Genomic DNA, 20,633 nt, shown 5'->3' with positions numbered 1-20,633 from the left:
GTTGGTTGGAGCATCATCCCGTGCACTGAAAAGTTGCAGGTTGGATTCCTGGTCAGGGCACATACTCAGGTTGTAGGTTCAATCCCCCGTTGGGGTACAGGAAGCAACCAATAGATGTTTTTCTCTCACATTGATGTTTCTCTCTCTCTCTCTCCCCCCCCCCCTTTTTCTAAAATCAATAACATATCCTTGGGTGAGGATTAAAAAAGAGAGAGAGAGATGTAATAAAAAGGAAGGAACAAGGTTGTGTTTTGTGTTTTCATCACCAAGGCAGAAGAGGCTGTTTATTACTTATCTTTAAAAATAAAATGCTTGGATTTGTTTTTCTAGGTGGGAGCTGCTCTAAGACCAGCCTTTTCACAAGATACCCCATCAGACATAATAGCAAAAGCTTGCCAGGTAAGAAGAAAAATAGGATTTTCTGTTGTTATCGCCTATAAATTCATAGATATCTTAGGATTTCACGTCTAAGAAAGGAGATAGAAAAATTAAATAACATTTATTTTTATCTTGATAATATAACAGTGACAGCTTCCTTTTTCATTCTGCATCAAATGATGAAATAGAAACTTAATTATATCCCCTTTTTTGGTCATAGCTGAGAATATGACTATGGGATACATACCTCTTATATAACCCAGAAGTGAACAGAAATATGACAGTCATAAGAGGGACTAAAATAAAAGTAAGATCCAAAATCTAGAATAATTAAAGAATGTATAGTAATGATAATTAGGTAATAAAATATTTTTTTGACAGGCTGTGAAAATTCTACAAGTTTCTGGGTATTAAATTATCCAAAAGAGAGTTTCACAATGTGGATATTTCATTGCAAAATTAATCCCAGGGGATTATTTTCACATTATTGTATCTGAAGAGAGTCACAAAAGCACATGTGTTCCTACACCTTTAATGAGCTCCTCTTTTTTTATGCCTCATCCTGAAAAAGGATTGATGCATTAAGCTCTAAACTTTAAGAAAATCAGATTCTTCATCTGTTTACCTAAGGATAGAATAAAAGCAACTTTCTTCTTTCAGGTTTTCTGGAGTACAGAACTGTGATCTCTCATTATTGTTTAGAATCCATAATCAAGCTACATGTGGCCTCCATGGAGAGAATATTCTGCTGTTGGGAGTGATTTTTAAAATTCGGACTTTGTTCTCTCTGTGGCTGAATGGATTTGCCTCTCATTTCCATTGTTAAGACTTAATGGCGGCCTTCAGAGAAATGAACTCCTCCCACCAATAGCAGACCAGAGAGGGAAGGGGGAGCCTTGTTAAAGAAAGAGGTCTGTGGATCATGGTACAAACTTTGGAGTCAGAGTAGGTCATTTGCTTTGGAATACCAAAACACAAACATCAGAAATCACAGTCATATGCAAGTAAATGTATCATGGTGATGTTTCAGAGCATAGTATTTAAGCACAGAAAGTCTGCTACAAAGCTCCTGATCATTAGAAAAGCAAAGGCTATTAGAATTTTATTTTGTGAATGAGTACAGATAGTATGTAAATTTCCTGTTACTGAATTTGCCTTAAACCTCTTATTTGTTATGTGGCTCTTGCTGCTTTTTCGATAAGAAATTTATTCTTTTCTAGTGGCAGGCATAAATTTTTGACCTTGTATTCTTCTGTTTCTGGAAGAAACCCTGGTTTTGAAACAGCTGGAGCTGTGTTTCCTTAAGGGAAAGTAAGGACTTGGCTTTGGGCAGATCATGAAACATGGCATCCCAGCTTGTTTACTAGATAAATCTAACATTAAACCTGGAAATCTGGGTAATTCTTAGATATTATAGGAAGACCTTCAGATGTAACACAATTTGGCACAGTAATCAGTGGGCTAATCAAACATTATTTAAAGCAGGGTAGAAATCATAAACATAATACATACTTTAACTATCGATTTCAGCTTACAACTTATAAATGTGCATTCATTCACCACTCTTCTGCAAGGCCAAGGTCTTTTCGCTTAATATGATTTTGCTGATTCAGTGCTGCTTTGTCTTTCGACGTAAACCAAACCCTATTGCAGTATCTGCAGTTTCTAATTTTGTGTTCTTTAAAATGGAAAATGTACTGAGGTTTTTGCAAAGTAAACTTAATGCCAAATCTCAGTCTTTACAATTTTCCCCAACTTTTAGTTATATTTCTACCAAATTTTGCAGAAATATTTATCAAATCTCTCTGTTTCATTTCCTTAGGAATAACAACTCTTTATTCTCATATTTATATTTAATCTTTGTCACTTTAAGTGTCATATTTTCAACATTGTTTTGGCTGGCATTTTATTTTGCCATCAATATGTTCACAATTGATAATCAATTTAAAATATCCTTATTAATTTTTATTCAATTTAATTTTGAATCCTTTGAAAATAACACTATAAGAGTGAAATAGTTACATAAATATTTATTCTCAACTTTTAAAAAGTTTTAAATATAGGAACACAACTCATTAGCCATGATTCAATATCCAAATGCTCTGAAAGCCAAAAGCTTTTTCATAATTTATTTGGTAGCAGAACCTGAGCTGACTGTACTCATTTGGCCCTGACATGAAACTGAGTGAGACTAGCGTATTAATCTTTCAGTGTGATTCGCACTACCTTTCGTTGGAAAAATGTCCATGTTAATTATGAGGTGCTGCCACACATCTTGCTTGGTATCTTTCTTAATGAGGTTCATGTCCCTTGTTACCTTTTACCAAAAAGTTGTGGATTGTGAAACATGTCTTGACCCAAGAATTTCAAATAAGGAAGTAAGGACTTGTAATTATTGAATAAAACTGGCACTACCAGACCACCCTTCCTTCTTGATGTTCTCCCGTTGGCTCTAGTTTTCAACACACTTGCCTGGTTTTCCTTTTGCATTTCTGGCCTTTCAGTTTCTTTCATTGTTTATTCTTATTCCATCTGTCTCTTAAGTATAACTCTTTCCCCCGTGTTCTATCCTTAAGGCTTTGTGTGTTTTTTTAATCCTTACCTGAGGATTGATTTTTTTACAGAGAGAGGAAGGAAGAGAGAAACATTGATTGGTTGCCTCCTGTACTTGCCCGGACCAGGGATTGAACCCCAAACCAGGGTATGTGCCCTGACTGGGAATTGAACCCACAACCTTTTGATGTATAGGTGACACTCCAACCAACTGAGCCACCTGGCCAGGGCAAGGCTTTTTTTTTTTAAATGCATTAATTATTGAACAAATTCACCTAGTAACATTGCTTTAGTTATCACCTTTGTGTGGCAAATTCCTGGGTCTACATAATTACCTTTGACCTTGCTCCTGAAATCCAGACCCAGGTTCACAACTGCCTGCTGAATGTCTTTCCCGGGTCTCCGACTGGTACTTTGAACTCAACACGTCAAAATGTTCACAACCAAAATCATGTTCTCTAATTTCTCATCTCCACCAAACTTTTCTATTTTCTTATGTGATCTCTCTTAATCATTGGTGTCACCTTCCTTTCATTCATCCACATTAGCAGCTTTGGCAGTCAAAAGTTTGCAATCTTTGAGTCGTCACACTTTTTGCATGTCCCTGTGCCCAACCCCTAAAGATATTTAATTGGTTTCCAAACCCTGTGATTCCTACTTCCAAGTCTTTCCCTGATGCCTCTCCTTCTTTGTCCCATTCCCAGTTTGATCCCTGTCATCTCTGTTTCATAGTATCGTAATAGTCACTTAACTGAACACATTGCTTACTGTCTATACACATTCCTTCCTATGCACAAGTGCTGGAGCAGTCTTTCTAGTTTCTTCCTGCTCAGAAGCCTTGGAAACTCATAGCCGCCTACAGAACAAGTCTGAATTCAGTTCTAATGGAATTTAAATTGTACTGTGATCTGATCCCAGTTAACTTTCCTACTCTCATCTCTTTCCCTCTGTAGCTCCCCTGTATCTGTACACAGGAACCTTCCTGGTATCTAAGCATTCCCATTTTTCCTGCCAGAATTAATCTCTCCCTGTTTTTAAGTGCAGTGTTGTAGTTTTAAACGTTCTCATGGATTCATTCAGTCTGTTTGCTTTCTTGAGGACAGGGACTAGATTATTTTCCCTTTACTTTTTAAGAAAAACTTCTCTTCCACAGCACTAATAACCCCTTGCTTGTAGTAAACAGAAATGTTACTGAATTATTCACGGCTGACCTGATTTAGCTGGAAAACCTTTTCTGGTAAAATGTTTGTCCAGTTAGACAATGGAAACATGATAAGTAAATATTGTTTTTCCTACATAAATGTATAATAAAGTCCATACTTGCTGTTTTGTTATTAAAACTAATTAAATTATAGCTTTGGGGTTTTTTGTTGTATTTGGTTTTGTTTATTGGTTTTATTTTGTGTTTCTTTCCTCAAAGAAAAAAGTTATAATTACTCCATTCTCTTATATGTTAAATGTTAGTTTTTATACAAAAATTTAAAATTTTCTTTGGCTAGGTATGCAGTACTTGGATTGGAAGTGGAGTTGTCAGTGACCTCAATGATCTTCGTCGAGTACACAATCTGCTTGTTTCTTCTCTGGACAAAGTTCAGGCTGGGAAAGGATCTTCCAGCCAGCTGTACCGAGAGAGTGCCACGACCATGGAAAAACTGGCTGTGCTCAAAGCTTGGGCAGAGGTAACCGTGGCCTATTGTTTTTGAACTATTTCTCCATGCATGAGAAAATGTCTCTATTCTTATAGGTAAAAAATTTTTATTTAAATTTTTGGTTTTTTTAAACTGACCTTTTGATTAAAATGTATTTGCACTCTCTCACTGAAATACATGAACATTTATATCTCAAAAGAACTGTTATTACATCTTTGAAAATTATATTTTTAATGAGTTTTTTTTAAAACTTCCATATTGAGGAAGGGCTCTCCTTACTTAATATGGAGAAATTAGGCAGGGAAAACATACAAGTACAAATAATAGAAAATAATTTAGGCCACGACTCTTCTGTTTGAGTAAATTTTAGGAGACTTGCCAGCACTCATTAGTACCCAGGCTGCAGGGGATTTTTGTGTTTTGTTTTTTAATAGCTGGTTATCTCTGGGAACATGTGACTTTGTCAGAGATGATGGTATTAAGTGAATAGAAACTTGTTTTTCTTGTTAGGTATTACACAGAAAAATAAAAAAATTAGAAGTATAAGTAAAATAAAATAAAAACCACACACAGTTCTGCGCCTGAGATTCATTAATTCGTTACACAAACCATCTAGTGTTTGTTAGGTGCCAGGCACTGTGCCTAGGCCCTGAGTGTAGTAAAGTGGGGGAGATAGATCATTAAAAACAAATTTATAAAACACTCCTTCTTCTAGCACTTTTCTCACTCCCCTATCATTACATTAGTCTGTGACTTCATGGAAGACTAAAACCATGTTCTATTTGTCTTTTTTGCCTTGGGTACTAGCACAATAGCAAATGAGAGGCAAGAATAAGTACCTAGTGAGGATTTGATGAATGAGTGGTTAAATATGCTACAGTGCTTATGAGAGGTTTTCGTAAAATGTCAGTATGAAAATAAATATGGGCGGGAGGTGAGAAGCAAGCTTTAAAACCACTAGAAAATATGAATATAACATATTTATAACTTGAGATCCGAAGTACCTACTCCAAATATTAATTGGTTTCTGTTTCTAAATATTCGGGGTTAGTATTTCTAATTGACTATAACAAACTATTACAGACCATTGCAATGTTAAAGAAAGCTTTTTCTCAAAAATGAAGACTCATTGTTTCCTGTACTCATTGTCTAGAATTTAGAATGACTGTACTATAACTGTCTGCTCATTGTAGGAATAGAGATAAGACCCTGCCATCAAGAAGTTTACGACATATATACACATACATAGACTTCCTCATTGGACACAGTGAAGATAACACCATGTAGGGGAAAACAATTTTCTCAAGATTTTTACCTAGTACAGTTTTCTTTCTTACTCTTGCTCTTTCCCTTTTCCTCCCCACCTTCTTTCTTTTTTCTTCCTTTTTCATTCATGTGTAATTCAGCTTTGTACCTGCTATTTGCCAAAGCCTAAATGTATGTACAAAGACAGAGAAAACAACAAAAATAACTTCAGCAAAGAGGAATCTTTAAAATTATGTCTTAGAAGTGGCAAGTATACATCTTTTGGGTTTTAAAAAGTGAAGAGAAAGGATACAGGTAATATATGTGACTAGTAAATCATATTCTTGGCTCAGCTATCTGTTGTAAAGGCTAGATTGCTAATTATCACTTAAGGACTGTATAAGAAGGGGGTTAGAAGGGTGTTTATGGAAATCCCTTCTCTGACCTCTTCTCCCCTCAGCCATTTTCTTTGAATGCTGGATTGTCTAATAGTCTATGAAAGTGGAGGCAGTAAACAGGAAATTATACCCTATGGTAAAAAAGAAAAAAAAAGAAAAGAAAAAAAACACATAAAAGGGGGCTTTGTAAAGTAGAACAAGAGAAGCCAGAAAAACTCAGAGGATCCTACTAAAGAATATGCTGGAGTACTGGTCAGAAGTCAGATCAATGAAAAAGATTGCCTCCAAAGTAGCTAGAATTATTCTTTTGAGGTTATCAGGAAATCATGAGGTTGTATAGCCTGTAACATTTATATTCAGTTACTTTTTGATGATTCAACTGTGTAATCATAACAACTTAGAATATGTTGTTTTTAAAAATTATGCTTTGTTTTTCCTCCTGAATATCTTACTAGGTATATGTGGTTGCTATGAATATTAAAAAAGAAGCAGAGTCTAAACCAAAAAGAGCAATTAAAAATACTGATGATGATGATGATGATTATGGTACCGTAGATGAACTACCTCCGGATAGTTTAATAACACTTGTACAGCCTGAACTGCCAACACTCAGCCGCCTGTGGTTAGCAGCATTAAAAGACTATGCACTTTTGACTTTACCAGCAGAATTTGCTAGTCAGCTCCCCCCAGACGGTAAGTACTGCAATCAGAGTTCTGCTTTCATGGAGTTCCAAGTAGTAATTAAACAAAATGGAACTGGAGGGGGCTAAAAACAACAGTAATAATAACATCTTACATTTCTTTGGACTTCAACTTGGCTTTCTCTCACTTAGAGCATATTCTGCATATTGAATTTGTGAATTCAAATACCACATTAAAATTATTTGTTAGCCAAAGCAAAAATGTTCTCACTATTATAGTACTAACTATGAGCTAGGGTACTCTAAATAATTATGCAAAACAAGTCATTATGCATAAGCGTGATGAAGTACATTGCTGCCCTGGTCATTGTATGTGTGCAAGGACAGGCAAGGAAGTCCTCAGTTTGGTAGTGAAAACAGGTGCGGGGAAGAATGGCAGAAGAAAAGTGAAAAAGGAAGAAGCAGCAGAGGTCCCTGGCTGTGACAGAAAGAGAAGGTGATGAGGGTTTTATGAGTCTCTGGCAAAAATGAAGGTGAAGCCTGTGGCCACAGGGTAGGGATGCTCAGTGGCGTCAGCAGTTGCAGAGGAGAGGCTGGACACCCTAGTGTCAGTAAGGAAGAGATAAGTGCTCCAGTTCAGCAGCTGCAGGAAAGGCATTTGTTTTGGTGGATTTGTAATAAGGATAATCTCTTTGGCCAGACTGCTCTTTTATATGTGCTATGATCTGAATGCTATGTCTCCTCAGAATTCCTTGTTAAAATCTAATCTCCATTGTAATGGTATTGAAAAGTGAAAAACGAAGCAGCAGCAGAGGTCCCTGGCTGTGACAGAAAGAGAAGGTGATGAGGGTTTTATGAGTCTCTGGCAACAATGAAGGTGAAGCCTGTGGCCACAGGGTAGGGATGCTCAGTGGCGTCAGCAGTTGCAGAGGAGAGGCTGGACACCCTAGTGTCAGTAAGGTGACTTTTGGGAGGTACTTAGGGAGGTATGGGGCTTTTGGGAGGTACTTAGGTCATGAGAGTGGAGCCCTCATCAGTAGGATTGGGTGCCCTTATAAAGAGACTCCACACAAAAAAGAGACTCCTGCATTGCTCCTTAGCCACTTCCAGCATGTGAGAACTCAGCAAAAAGGTGAACGAGGGAGAGGGCCCTCAGTGGGCCATGCGGCACCCTGGTCTTGGATTTCCAGCCTCCAGAACTATGAGAAATAAACCTGTTGTTTATACGCCACCCAATCTGCTGTATTTTGTTACAGCAGCTTGAACGGGCTAAGAAAGTATGTAATGAGTACTTTTAAGTTAGTTGTACATAAATGAGTGAACACTTAGACTAACAGTAATGTTTTTGTTTGATTTGATTGTTTTCTAGGTGGGGCATTTTATACTCCTGAGACTATTGATACAGCCAGACTTCACTACCGGAATTCCTGGGCCCCAATTCTCCATGCAGTGGCCCTTTGGTTAAACAGCACAGGATTTACATGTTCAGAGTCAGCAGAAACAGCAGCCATGTCTGGTGTACAAAAACGTCCTACATCCATCAATTTAAACCAACCATCAGGAGCAATGCCTAGTGCTAAGTCTTTACCAGAAATTAACAAAGACAGAATGCATCTGATTTTAGGTAGGTGAGCTAGCATAATGTACTTCAAGATGTATCACTTCTGAATATTCATATATGGAGGAGGAAAAACTTCCTTCTACCCTCAGTTCTATGGCTTGCCCAGGAATTAAATCCACATAAGACAGATTAACAGGAGAAAAGCATACAAAGTTATTTAATATTTTCACATGTACACAGGATCTTTAGAAGGAAAATGAAGACCTGAAGTAGCCATTAGGCCAAAAATCTTATCTACCATTTTACATAGAGAACAATAAATTGTGGAGCTGTGACAAGACAAAGGGGTTTGGGGAAGGGGCAGTAAACTGTGGCACAGTGACTAGGAAATATATGGGAGAAACTAGTGGGATACAAGGGTTTAGTAGGTTTGTGTTTGTACAGGTCTATTTTGACATGGACTCCCAGTCTCTGGTGCTAAGAATGTTCTTCTTTTCCTGATACAGAGAGGGCACTGTTATCATGAGATATTTTATGACCTGCTTTTGAGTAGAAAGGGAACAGAGAGCCCTTTCTGCACCTGCCATTTTTTCAAGTATCTTTAGCTCAAAATAATCAAAACGCCAAAGAGGCATATTTTGGCATGGGATGTTCTGAACTCCTTCATATCTTTCATTTTAATGCTATGGAAAGTTTTACATAGCACAGTCAGTTCAGAGAAGGAAAGGATGATTTTAAACACATTTTCTAAGTTGTTATCTGAATTTTTAATCAAAATCTAATTGTTAAAAACTACTATGAAAAGTTTAGCCGTCACGTTTATTCACAGAGCAATACTGAATAATTTTCAAGAAACAGAATAAACTTTTTTTTCAGCAACTTTTTTTTTAACTTGGCACTTAACATATTGTTCCATGAGGAAATAATAAAATGCAAAGTTAAAGTAAATTGTAATCTTAATTTATAATTACTTTTTCAATGTTATACATTCTAATGAATCTCTTAGCCATCTTATATTTTCTAGGGGGGGAAAAGGAACACAATTGGTAATGTGAAATTATAGAATTTGTCAGTAGATCTCCTAAGTGAAAATACAAGTCTTCCAGTCACCTCACCCTTATGCCAATTAAGAGCAGTTATTATCTGTGATACCCATTGTGCCTCCGTAGCTTGCCATTTAAAAAACTTTGTAGGTATGAAAAATTTTTAGCTGTCATTTAATGAAAAGTAGTTTATAGTTTTCATAAATTTATTCTTAATGTATTATTTTTAAATGTCTTAGAAATAAAAAATTGAATATTTTCTTAACCTGATGATCTTAGAACCCCACTCCCCACCGCCAATTTTATTTTTCACCTAATTACAAAGCTACAGTCTATGTTAAGTTTGGCTGTTTATTTTGGAAACCATTTTGAATTCTACTTTAAGGCGTTAATAAATATATGTTAAAGTAACTTGTTAAAAAAAAAAAAAGAGAGAAAAAAATTTGGTGTCAGAGCAACCGTGTTTTATATTGACAAACCCGTTTTTATTTTGCTCATCGCAGGTGTGAGTATACAATTCCTTTGTTCCCCTAGACCTGAGGAGCCTGTTGAACATGTTACAGCGTGTCTCCAGGCCTTACATACCTTGCTAGATTCTCCTTATGCCCGAGTCCATATTGCAGAAGATCAGGTATAATTGATTTCTATAATATATAATTAATTGTGTGCTTTGTTTTCTTCATATTTATCTTAAGATAATTTTCTCACATATGAAATATTATATAGTAATTATATAGTAATTAGGCAAAGCTTTGGCTTTATCTAACACCCCTTATTGAATGTGGGGTGACCAGGCACAACTAGACTAGAGACAGTCAGTATACCTTCTTTAGTTTGTTCATCAGCAGACAAGCAAAACTAAAAATTTAAGGATGACCTTAGTGCCAGTTTGTGATTCTAATAAAGGGATTGAAGTAATTTATAAGGACCTTAAGTAAATTATGCTACTTTTATATGTTTGAGGAAGTTTTCTCTCCCACTTAATGCAATTATTTTTTGCACTGGCTCAAGTTCTCATCTCAACAGTTTAATGATTGACTTTTTCTAATTTCTGTATAGAATATTTAGAGGACTTTATCCATGTTATGGGATGGGTTTGATGGGGAAATTGTGAGTAAGGGGCTTAAAGTGAGTAGAGATTGTTTGTAGTAGTTGCTTAGGTGAACTGGAAAGGGACTACTGGAAGTGCCTAGAACCTCTGGTAGACACCTCTTGGGTACTCAGTTCAGGTTGAAAATCATAAACTTTAGTGTTACTAGACTTTAACAATATTGCTAGTTCAAATAGAGGAAAGATATAGAAGAGTGATCATTTTTTAATATAAAAATTATTTAAGTGTATAACTGACAAAGTAATTTATTGACTGAAAATAGGTTGGGATAAAATGTGACTATTTCTCAAGATTGTGAGAATGTTTTTTGTTACAGAGTCCTATGTGCTAATTTTAGCTACCAAATTTATTTATTTTTACATGTATATTTTCTTAGATTTTAATAATATAAATTTATCCTTTGAAATTAAAATTAAATTTATTTGTGTTAATTTATAACAGCTGATTGGTGTTGAGTTGCTGAGTGTTTTGCACCGCCTCTTACTGACCTGCAATCCACCATCCGTCCAGCTGCTGGTTACTGGAGTTGTACAACAGATAGTAAGAGCTGCTCAGGATTACTTGCAAGAAAAAAGAAACGCTCTAAGTAAGCACTAGAAATTACACTATCTTTAATGTAGATCTTATTTGTATTCTAATTTTTAAAACAATAATGCCAGGAAGTTGTGTGTGTGTGTGTGTTTTCTCCTCACCCAAGGATATGTTCTTTTATTGATTTTAGAGAGAGAGGAAGAAACATTGATGTGAGAGAGAAACATTGATCAGTTGCCTCCTGTATGCACCCCGACTGGGGATTGAACCCTCAACCTGAGTATGTGCCCTGACTGGAACTGAACCCACAACCTTTTGGTGTACGGGATGATGCTCCAACCAATTGAGCCACCTGGCCAGGGTTTTTTAAATTAAAAAAGTTAATCATACTTTGAGAAGCTTTGCAATTGACTTTGCTATCATTAGAAAGAACCAAATGAAATTGCTAATAGTCAACTACTTTTCACCTTCAAAAGTGTCAGCTGCATAGGGTTGAACTTAATATATATGTTACTCCTATTAAATACATTTCTAATAAAAATATGTAATAAAGTTTTTCCAAGTAAAAAATGGATTGTCCTTTACTTTAAAGGAGAGGTCAGTAAACAGAATTCTAATAAGAATTATTCTGAGAAAGACATTTTATATCAGACATTCAGTAATAAATTCTTTTGAAAGAATTTCTCAAATATACTTATGGCTTTCTTTTATCTACTTTGTGTTGTTGTTGTTTTTTGCTGGAAATTTCACCAAATTTTCTTTTACCCAAGATGAAGATGACATGGAAAAAGAGCCTGGTCCTGTGTTAGGAGAAGGAGGTGACAGCGGTGGTCTTATTCCTGGAAAATCTCTTGTGTTTGCAACTATGGAGCTGTTGATGTTCATTTTAGTACGGCACATGCCTCATCTCAGCACCAAGATGTCAGACTCCCCAAGTCACATAGCCACAAAGACTCGACTGTCTGAAGAAAGTGCTCGTTTGGTGGCAGCCACAGTTACCATACTCTCTGACTTACCGTCCCTTTGTTCACCTGCTGGTACAGTATTGGTTACTATTTGAAAATATGTTATATATTATGGTAGACAAAGATGAGCTTGCTTTTGATTTTAAGCACTATTGTGACTTATTTTCCTCTTAAATCTCAAATGTGAAATGAGAAAGTTTTTTTAAGGGTTTGTTGATCTTAAGGAGCCTTTAAAGAATTTAAAAACCTAAAGCTCAAGATGCTCTTTTCAGATATATTTTAGACAAACTTCAATGAAGAGAGAGAACCACACCTTGAGAGAGACATTGAATGTTATCAAGTAGACTCAAGTTGAAATTACTAAACCCTTTAGTTTCTGATCTGGTTGCCGCTTTTGAGCAACACTGATGGACTAAGGAATGTCAGAGGAGAGTGACAGTGAACTCTAAGGAGTAACTAAAACTGTAGATGAAAAAGGTAATAGCTATCTGCAGATACCTAAAGAACTACTGAATGGAAAAGTAGACTTCCCTCTGTTTATCTAGAAGGTAGAAATAGTATCAGGAGAAATAAAGGTAAATTTCAGCTCAACATAAACCCACAGATGTGAAAATAATGACTTCTCCATCATTGGAGCTTTGCAGAGCTTTGCAGGCAGACAACAATAGCAGAATGGGAGAGTGGTGACGGGAGTCTTTCATTAAGTGGGAGGTTGAATTCCATGACCTTGAAAGTCTTTCAGCTACAAATTCCAGGATTCTGTCATTTCTTCTTTGCTTATGCATATAGTCTGTTTATCATTTACCTGGCTTGGCTAGCCTGACTTCAGTACACTGAAGATAGATTACATGTCTTAGAATTGCTACAAGATTCACCAGGTTACCCAGATATTTCTCAAATTATGTATATGGTAGTGTTTTCCTTCTGTTTTTCTATCTTCCTTTCTCATTTCCATTATGAAGGGCATGGCATATTAACTAGATAAAATATTGGAAATAATAAAAACAAGGCTAATTAGAAAGAAATTAATTCCTTCGTCTTTGAAATAATTTGCCACTTATTTTTATTTTCTTTTTCAAACCTTGAACTATAGTAATAGTAATGCAATAAATTGTGTATAAAAACAAGGAAAAGGAGTAATATTAAACCACAGTCAATTGTAAAAATAAACAAAATTGAAACAACTGTAATATGGGAACGGAAGTAGTGATAAAGTAACCTGATTGATTTTTATTTCAGGTTGTATGACAATCCTGCCCACGATTCTGTTTTTAATTGCAAGAATATTAAAAGACACAGCAATAAAGTCTGCAGATAATCAGGTTCCTCCACCAGTTAGTGCAGCTCTTCAAGGGATTAAAAATATTGTGACACTTTCAATGGCCAAAACTGAGGACACTCAAAAACAGTGGACGGCTCTCATACGCAGCACCCTTGCATGCATTCTAGAATATGCGCAACCAGGTAACCTAATCAGAGTTTAAAACTTTTAATCTGTAGGCTATCTGTTCCCTTATAACTAATTAATTGAATGAGCTTGTGAGAAAATTGCTGTATAACACTGAATCAACCCAGAAGTGTTTTAGGCACATCTTTCGGATATGAACTCTAGTACCTTTTCTGGATATTGACTCTAAATACTCTTATCTTAGAACCTAAATATATGTTGGGAGGTTTGGCATGACCTTATTATTTCCTAAGCACTTCCTTACTTTCTGGTTCAAAGATGTAGCAGACTCATCTTTTATTATCTCTATTACTGAAGTCACAATTTAAAAATAAAATGTTGATTTTCTGACAGAAAAAAATTGCTTGCAATGTTCCAAACTCTGAATTAGAGATTGTTCTCATTTTACCTAGAGTAATATTCCCACTGTGGGGGTCTCAGGTTTTTAATGTTTATGGCTAAGGTTACTTGTAAATTGGCGGAATCCTTTGAATGTTACATCCCTTTTTTTCTTTATATTAAGTTAATGGACTTCTCAACTATTGTATACTCATTATGAGATAATGTTAGCATATCAAATGTATATGTTTATAATTCTGATAAAGTACAGATTATCATTGGGTATTTGCAGTTGCACAATTAGCCCAAATTCACATATATAGAATGTTGATAAGTTCAGCTGTGGAAGAAATGGTAATCACAAAATTTAAGTTTCTTATTTTATATGTTTAGTAGTATTGTTCTTTAGAATAACTGTACATATTTCCTGTATTTCTAATTACATACTATACTTTCATTAGGTTAAGTTATATTTATTTCTGAGTAAATGATTGAAATAGCAAGAAAGTCTCTAAAATTCTGAGAATACTGTCTTCAGAAAATTGTGCAAGATTTTTTTGGTTATGGTTGTGTAGAATTTATAGGTTTCACATTTACTGAATAGGAAATTTACTAAGAAAAGTCTACTCTGGATTTTTAAATTACTTAGAATATCTTACTAGAATCATTTAACTTTGTTGTAAGGAGAGTATTTGGAAATGTTTGATTAATCTAAACTCCAAAAAAGGTAAATGACTTTTAAATAATTTTACACTTCCATATTACCTTCCAATTTTATACTTCCATGTTATTTATCATTTAAATAAGCTTTCTGTATTAAAGTTCTTATTAGGATTGATGTCTGAATTTTTTTCAGTTACTGTTGTATCATCCAGGAAAATAAGGAAAAAGAATTTAAATATAGAACTTCTAGTAAAGCATCCCCCATTTCCTCAAGAGTAGATGAGTTGTATTCATAAAGTTGTTTCTGGACTGTATTAGATGGAGACATACACTGCTATAAATGTTGCGAGGAGCGAGGGTTATTGTTCAAGACTGAAATTCCAAAGCATTTTGGAAACAGCACATTGCTTTCGTTTTCCATATATTTCAATATTTTATTATTCATGTATTTCAGAGGATTCTATGCCTGTGCCTGATGAAGTAAGCATGCTAACTGCAATAGCACTTTTCCTGTGGTCTGCAAGTAGTGAAATAATAGGAGTCCAGTCATTACAGAATGGCTGCATGAACAGATTCAAAAGTGCATTACACTCACGTGACCCATGGGTAAGTTGCACTTAAAACAAGCATAGAGGTAATTATTCCGCTTTATCAGGGAAATTTCAGATTGACTCATTAAAATGTATGATATAGCAAATGAAAATCCTAAGTATTTGCTCTGTGGCTTTTAAATAGAAAAACTTGAAAAGATCAGTAGGTTTAGACACTAGGAGGGACTTATGTGCATGTTAATATACATATGCAAAAATTCTCCAATATCTAACATATTTGCTTAACCCTGGCATGATTATATTGGTAGAGACTATACAAGAATCTATGATTATATTTCTCACTGTTTACTTAATGACACCAAGGGCATTAAAAGATAAATTTATTTTATTACATGTTCTAATGAACCAATTGGAAACTTTAGTTCTTCCAGAAAATAAGTTTTATTGTTTCACAGTGTCAAAGTCTAAATGAATGTTTCTCAAACCTGCTACACATCTGAAAAAAATCAGTTTAGTAACATGATCCTGGACTTACTGCTATGTTCCTAAATCAGAGATCTGTATTTTAGAAACATCCCCCGGGTATTTATTTGCAGCAAGGCCTGGCAACTTTCTTCTATCGAAGTGCTCAAACAGTTTGATTCTACTATTTGTCCCATATGTTAATGGACCTTCCTTTTAAAAAAAATTAATATACAGTCTTTGTAATCTAAAATGGAGCCACTGAGACCTTACCTTCCAGGCCTGGAAAACTTAAATTGGCTTACGCAGTCATTTCCAGGGAATTCAAATGGATTTGAGGTGTCTAAGCATATAGCTTTGCTTGACATCATTCAGATGTTACCCTTCCTATTAAATTGGTTAAAGTAGAAGGGATAATTGTAAATTAAAGAAAGAATTAGAACAGAAATTAAGATTTCTGGTTTCAAGCTTCTTCCACACTATAGAAATATACAAATTATATAAGCATGGTAATTTGGCACTTAGCCTATAAGTAATATTTATTTGATTAATTTATTTTCAGTTACATTTATTTAATTAGTTTATTAGAAGTTTCATTTTTCTACTTCATTTCTATAAGTAGAAAATGGCATTAATTTGACCTGCATTGCTATTTTTATTGTGCACTGTCACATCTTTTCAGTATATATTAAGATACAGTGAGCCCTGGCTGAGTGGCTCAATTGGCTGGAGTGTCATTCCATAAACCATAAGGTTGCAGGTTCGATTCCTGGTCAGGACACATACCTAGGTTGCAGGTTCGATCCCCTATCAGGGTACATGAGAGGCACCTGATCAATGTTTCTCACATTGATTAAAAAAAAAAATCAGTAAGAAAAAACATGTCCTCCAGTGAGAATTAAAAAAAGATGCAATGTGATTGTACAGCAAATAAGAACTGTTACACATGTTAATACAATGATTTTCTTATATAGGTTCAAGCCAAGTGTTACCAGCTTCTCCTCTCAGTCTTCCAACACTCCAATCGTGCCCTTTCAACTCCCTATATCCATTCATTAGCTCCAATAGTGGTTGAAAAGCTAAAAGCTGTTGAAAGAAACAGACCAGCCAGTAACACAGAACTTTTAGCTGTTCAAGAAGGAATCAAAGTTCTTGAAACATTGGTTGCTCTTGGGGAAGAACAGAATAGTAAGTATTTTTTTATAAAAGCCGCTAGTCTAAAATGAAGATCTGTATTATATGTAAATCCTATTTGATAATAGACACAGGCCATTACAACAGTAAAACTAAGTCTAAGGCTCATGCTATGCAAACCAAAGGTTAATGGTAAACATTTACTGAAGATAAACTAAAGGTAAAAGGTAAATATTAATGGAATATGATAGCATAGATAAATGAATGAATGTATAAGATATTTCATTTAAAATCTACCCCTTAAAAGTCTTGCTGTGGTACAAAATATCTGTATTCTGAGTGAAGCAGTCCATTAACAAAATGAAGAAACCTTGGTGATGCTTATTATTGATACAGCTCACTAATATTGCAGTACATCATTATTTGCATATATATTATACCGTATGTAGTATTAATTTATACTATAATATGTAGTTATATAAAATACATTAGTATGATTCCAAGAGGGTAAATTTTCAGCTTTTAAATTTGTTTTATCACTCAATATTTTTCACATTAATTTTTATTTTTAACTTTACAGTATCCATTATAGAAACAGGCTGTGAATGTTTTTTCCCCCAACATGACCAAGGTTATAGCTAAAAACATTGAATTAGACTTGACAGTTAACTCTTCTTCACCATCCTTATTCACACCATTACTCAAAACTCATCCATCTCGTTTTGAAACTTCTCTAGTATTCAAGAGAAACCTGCTTCCTGTTCTTGTAAATAAGATAACTATAATAGTTTACTAGCAGATGTTCCTATCAGATACATCTAAAAGTTTTTTCTCTTCCTTGTTTAAGATTTTTGAGTAATTTCCTCTTGTATTTCTGCATCAAGTTTAAACATCTTTGCTTGGTTTTCAAAACTTTTATTCTGTTGCCCGGTATGTGCCCCTACTAACCTGACCAGACCAATTTTCTCACTCCGCTTAGTTTAATCTCTGTACAGTGTTCATTCTGTTTTCACTCTCCTCGGTGTTTCCTTCTCCTTTTTTATATAAATCTTCTAGACCTGCACCAGGTCTCCTTTGTCTGAATGTTGCCAGGTTACTCATTCCACTCTGATTTTTTCCTTTGTACAATTTCTTTGACAGTTGTAATCAGTCTTATGTTATGGACTCTTTATTTTAAAACAATCACTAAAACTGTAAAATCCTAAAGTATTGCTCAGCTTTGTGAGTCTTTTGATGAACTCTGTACCTCAGATGCTAAATCTAGGTTTTTACACATAGTTCTCTAATTGTTCTGTGTGTGATACATGTGCGCTTTTCAACTAGTAATAAAAGCATTGGGTAGAGATGAACTATATGTTTCCTAAAACGCTTGGCACATTTCTAGGTATTTGATGGGTACTTAATAATTTATAATAGGTTTTTCCCAATTAATTATATTTTAACTGTTAAAACCAAAACCTTGCCTGACTGGAGTGGCTCAGTTGGTTGCACATTGTCTCGTGCACCAAAAGGTTGCAGGTTCAAGTCCCTGCTCTTCATGGAGCTTACATTCTAGTGGGAAAACACAGACAATGAACACCTTCCCCCTCTTAGGTATGTCTACACCTGTTTTATATATAGATATAAAATTTATATATATGTACTGTGTAGACATATCTCTGTATAATTTTACGTAGAGGTAAAAGGATATAACTATATAATTTTAGATGTAGATACAGTAGTGAGATGCAGAACTGAATAGATGTGGAGAAAAAACACAGCATGGAGAGAGGAAGTTCAGGGCCACGGTGGGGTCGGGGTTTTGGAAAGGCCTCATTGGTTATTATCACTCTCTGATGACATCAGTGTGTTACACTTCACTCACTGATGTCAGATGTTTCCTGCTCCCCCACAGCCTTGGCTTTAACTTTATCTATTGCCATTCTGCAAAAATTAGCATAAGTTAAAGGTGGAGAAAGCATTACTCTCAATGTTGATTGTAAGATACACACATATCCGATTACATATTATTTTTAGAAAAATATCAGCTTTAATGACATTTATATTCTAGGATGGAGTTGTTAATATGGGAAGACAGAGACTAGTAAAAGGTATTAAGCCTCCAATAAATCTTTTTTTAGGGGTTGGAATTTATGTCAGCCAGACAGGGGTTCTTGTTTTTAACCCTAAGTTTTATGTATTTCCTTATTTTTGGAAGATTTTCCCCCTTCCTTTACTGTGGGTTTTGGGGATGATGAAATGGGAAAGAGTTGTATTTCTATTTTAAAATCAAGGAAATACCTTGTTTTAGTTAAATAATAGTAAAAGATGTTGTTCATGTTCCTATTCCCTACTCTCCAGCCTCCTTATTCTGGAATAACTTTAAATATTTCATAATCTTACTCTCAAAATACATTCTATCAGATGGCAATTGTAAAGGGTTTATTTTTAACCTTTTAAGCATTATTTTAAAAATTAAATTAATATGTATGTTAAATATACAATCTTTTTTTTAATTTTTAAATTTTTATTTTTCTAAAACATATCTTTATTGATTTCAGAGAGAGGAAAGGAGAGGGAGAGAGAGGGATAGAAACATCAATGATGAGAGATTCATTGATTGGCTGCCTCCTGCATGCCCCCGACTGGGGATCGAGCCCGCAACCCAGGCATGTGCCCTGACTGGGAATTGAACCCCGATCGCCTGGATAACTAGGTCAACGCTCAACTGCTGAGCTACACCCAGCCGGGCTAAATATACAATCTAACAAGCCTGGTTTCTAACCCTAACATAACTTGGGCATTTAGTAAATATTTAATATTAATTATGAGTTATTATTGAGGTCCAAAGTAGATTGTGTATGTTTACTTATATTTTATTATAATTCAGACTACTGTGCCTAGTTTTAAAAATGAAGTTTACTGTAATTTTCAGAATCATGATCATCTTCAAACTAACTCTGTTATTTGCAGGAGTCCAGTTACTTGCTCTTTTAGTACCCACTTTGATCTCTTACCTGCTGGATGAAAATTCTTTTGCCTCAGCAAACACAGCCTCCAAAGATCTTCATGAGTTTGCACTCCAGAATTTAATGCATATTGGACCTCTGTATCCACATGCCTTCAAGACCGTAATGGGAGCAGCTCCGGAGTTGAAAGTACGTTTGGAAACTGCTGTTCGAGCGAGCCAAGCCAGCAAAGCTAAAGCAGCTACCAGGCAGCCAGCCCCTGCTGTACATTCTGCACCAACAATTAAGCTAAAAACAAGTTTTTTTTAATTTGCTCTTCCACTCATTTTTATTTATATTGTCAACTAGAAGCTAGTTAGTGATAGTCACTGTGTCATTCCAGGCTATAGGTTTTACTTTATTTGTATATTGGTATTATATGCTTCTACATAGGTTAAGTGAATTAATGCTCAGAGTGCTTTCTGGTTTTGAAGGAGTGATTTTTTTTTTCTTTCATCATGTGGTGAATATGCTTTCATTTTTCTCCTAATATTGTTTCTCTTTTATTAATTAATTTATTTTTTAAACACTGAGCCAGTCTTTTAAATTTAAATGCTAAAAACAATCGTATCATGTAGTTGGGCCGCCTGTTGATATTGTCAGAAAAAATAGGCCAGTATTCAGCATCTGTCATGAAAAATGTAATTGAAAAATAGCAAAATTTAAATTTTGTTTAGCAAAATAATGTAAAATGTCTGTTTGTGGTATATATAATATGAATAAAGTCACATTTTCTTATCATTTCTCAAAATGTCCTTACCTTTCTGTCGTTTTACTTTCACATTAGATTACTAAATTATGCTTTGTATATTTTAGTTGTTAACTAAATTAAAACTTTCATTTAAGATCCATTAAAATGTTTCAGACATGGAATACTATTCTGCCTTTTTTTAATGGCTAAAATTTGGCCTCGGTTATGTTTTATAATTTCAGAGCCTCGAGTTCTGGCTATGATGGCTAGTTCCATTCATCAAA

General features: G+C 34.9%; 1 protein-coding gene across 2 annotated transcripts in view; it reads left to right on the top strand.

The window, feature by feature from the left end:
* Positions 1-20,401, top strand: part of HEATR5B (HEAT repeat containing 5B) — a 63,480-nt gene extending 43,079 nt beyond the window's left edge. For both annotated transcript variants that reach the window (XM_081155779.1, XM_081155778.1), the window contains 11 exons: positions 331-399; positions 4,431-4,610; positions 6,679-6,916; positions 8,234-8,488; positions 9,972-10,099; positions 11,021-11,165; positions 11,881-12,147; positions 13,315-13,539; positions 14,979-15,130; positions 16,512-16,725; positions 19,624-20,401. In XM_081155779.1, the coding sequence (XP_081011905.1) occupies positions 331-399; positions 4,431-4,610; positions 6,679-6,916; positions 8,234-8,488; positions 9,972-10,099; positions 11,021-11,165; positions 11,881-12,147; positions 13,315-13,539; positions 14,979-15,130; positions 16,512-16,725; positions 19,624-19,928 (2,178 nt within the window). In that variant the 3' untranslated portion in view covers positions 19,929-20,401. The remainder of the gene's footprint in view (positions 1-330; positions 400-4,430; positions 4,611-6,678; positions 6,917-8,233; positions 8,489-9,971; positions 10,100-11,020; positions 11,166-11,880; positions 12,148-13,314; positions 13,540-14,978; positions 15,131-16,511; positions 16,726-19,623) is intronic.
* The last annotated feature ends 232 nt before the right edge of the window (positions 20,402-20,633 follow it).

Source organism: Miniopterus schreibersii (assembly GCF_964146895.1).
Source record: "Miniopterus schreibersii genome assembly, chromosome: 13".
Lineage (NCBI taxonomy): Eukaryota > Metazoa > Chordata > Mammalia > Chiroptera > Miniopteridae > Miniopterus > Miniopterus schreibersii.
This window is presented reverse-complemented; position numbering and strand designations above follow the sequence as displayed.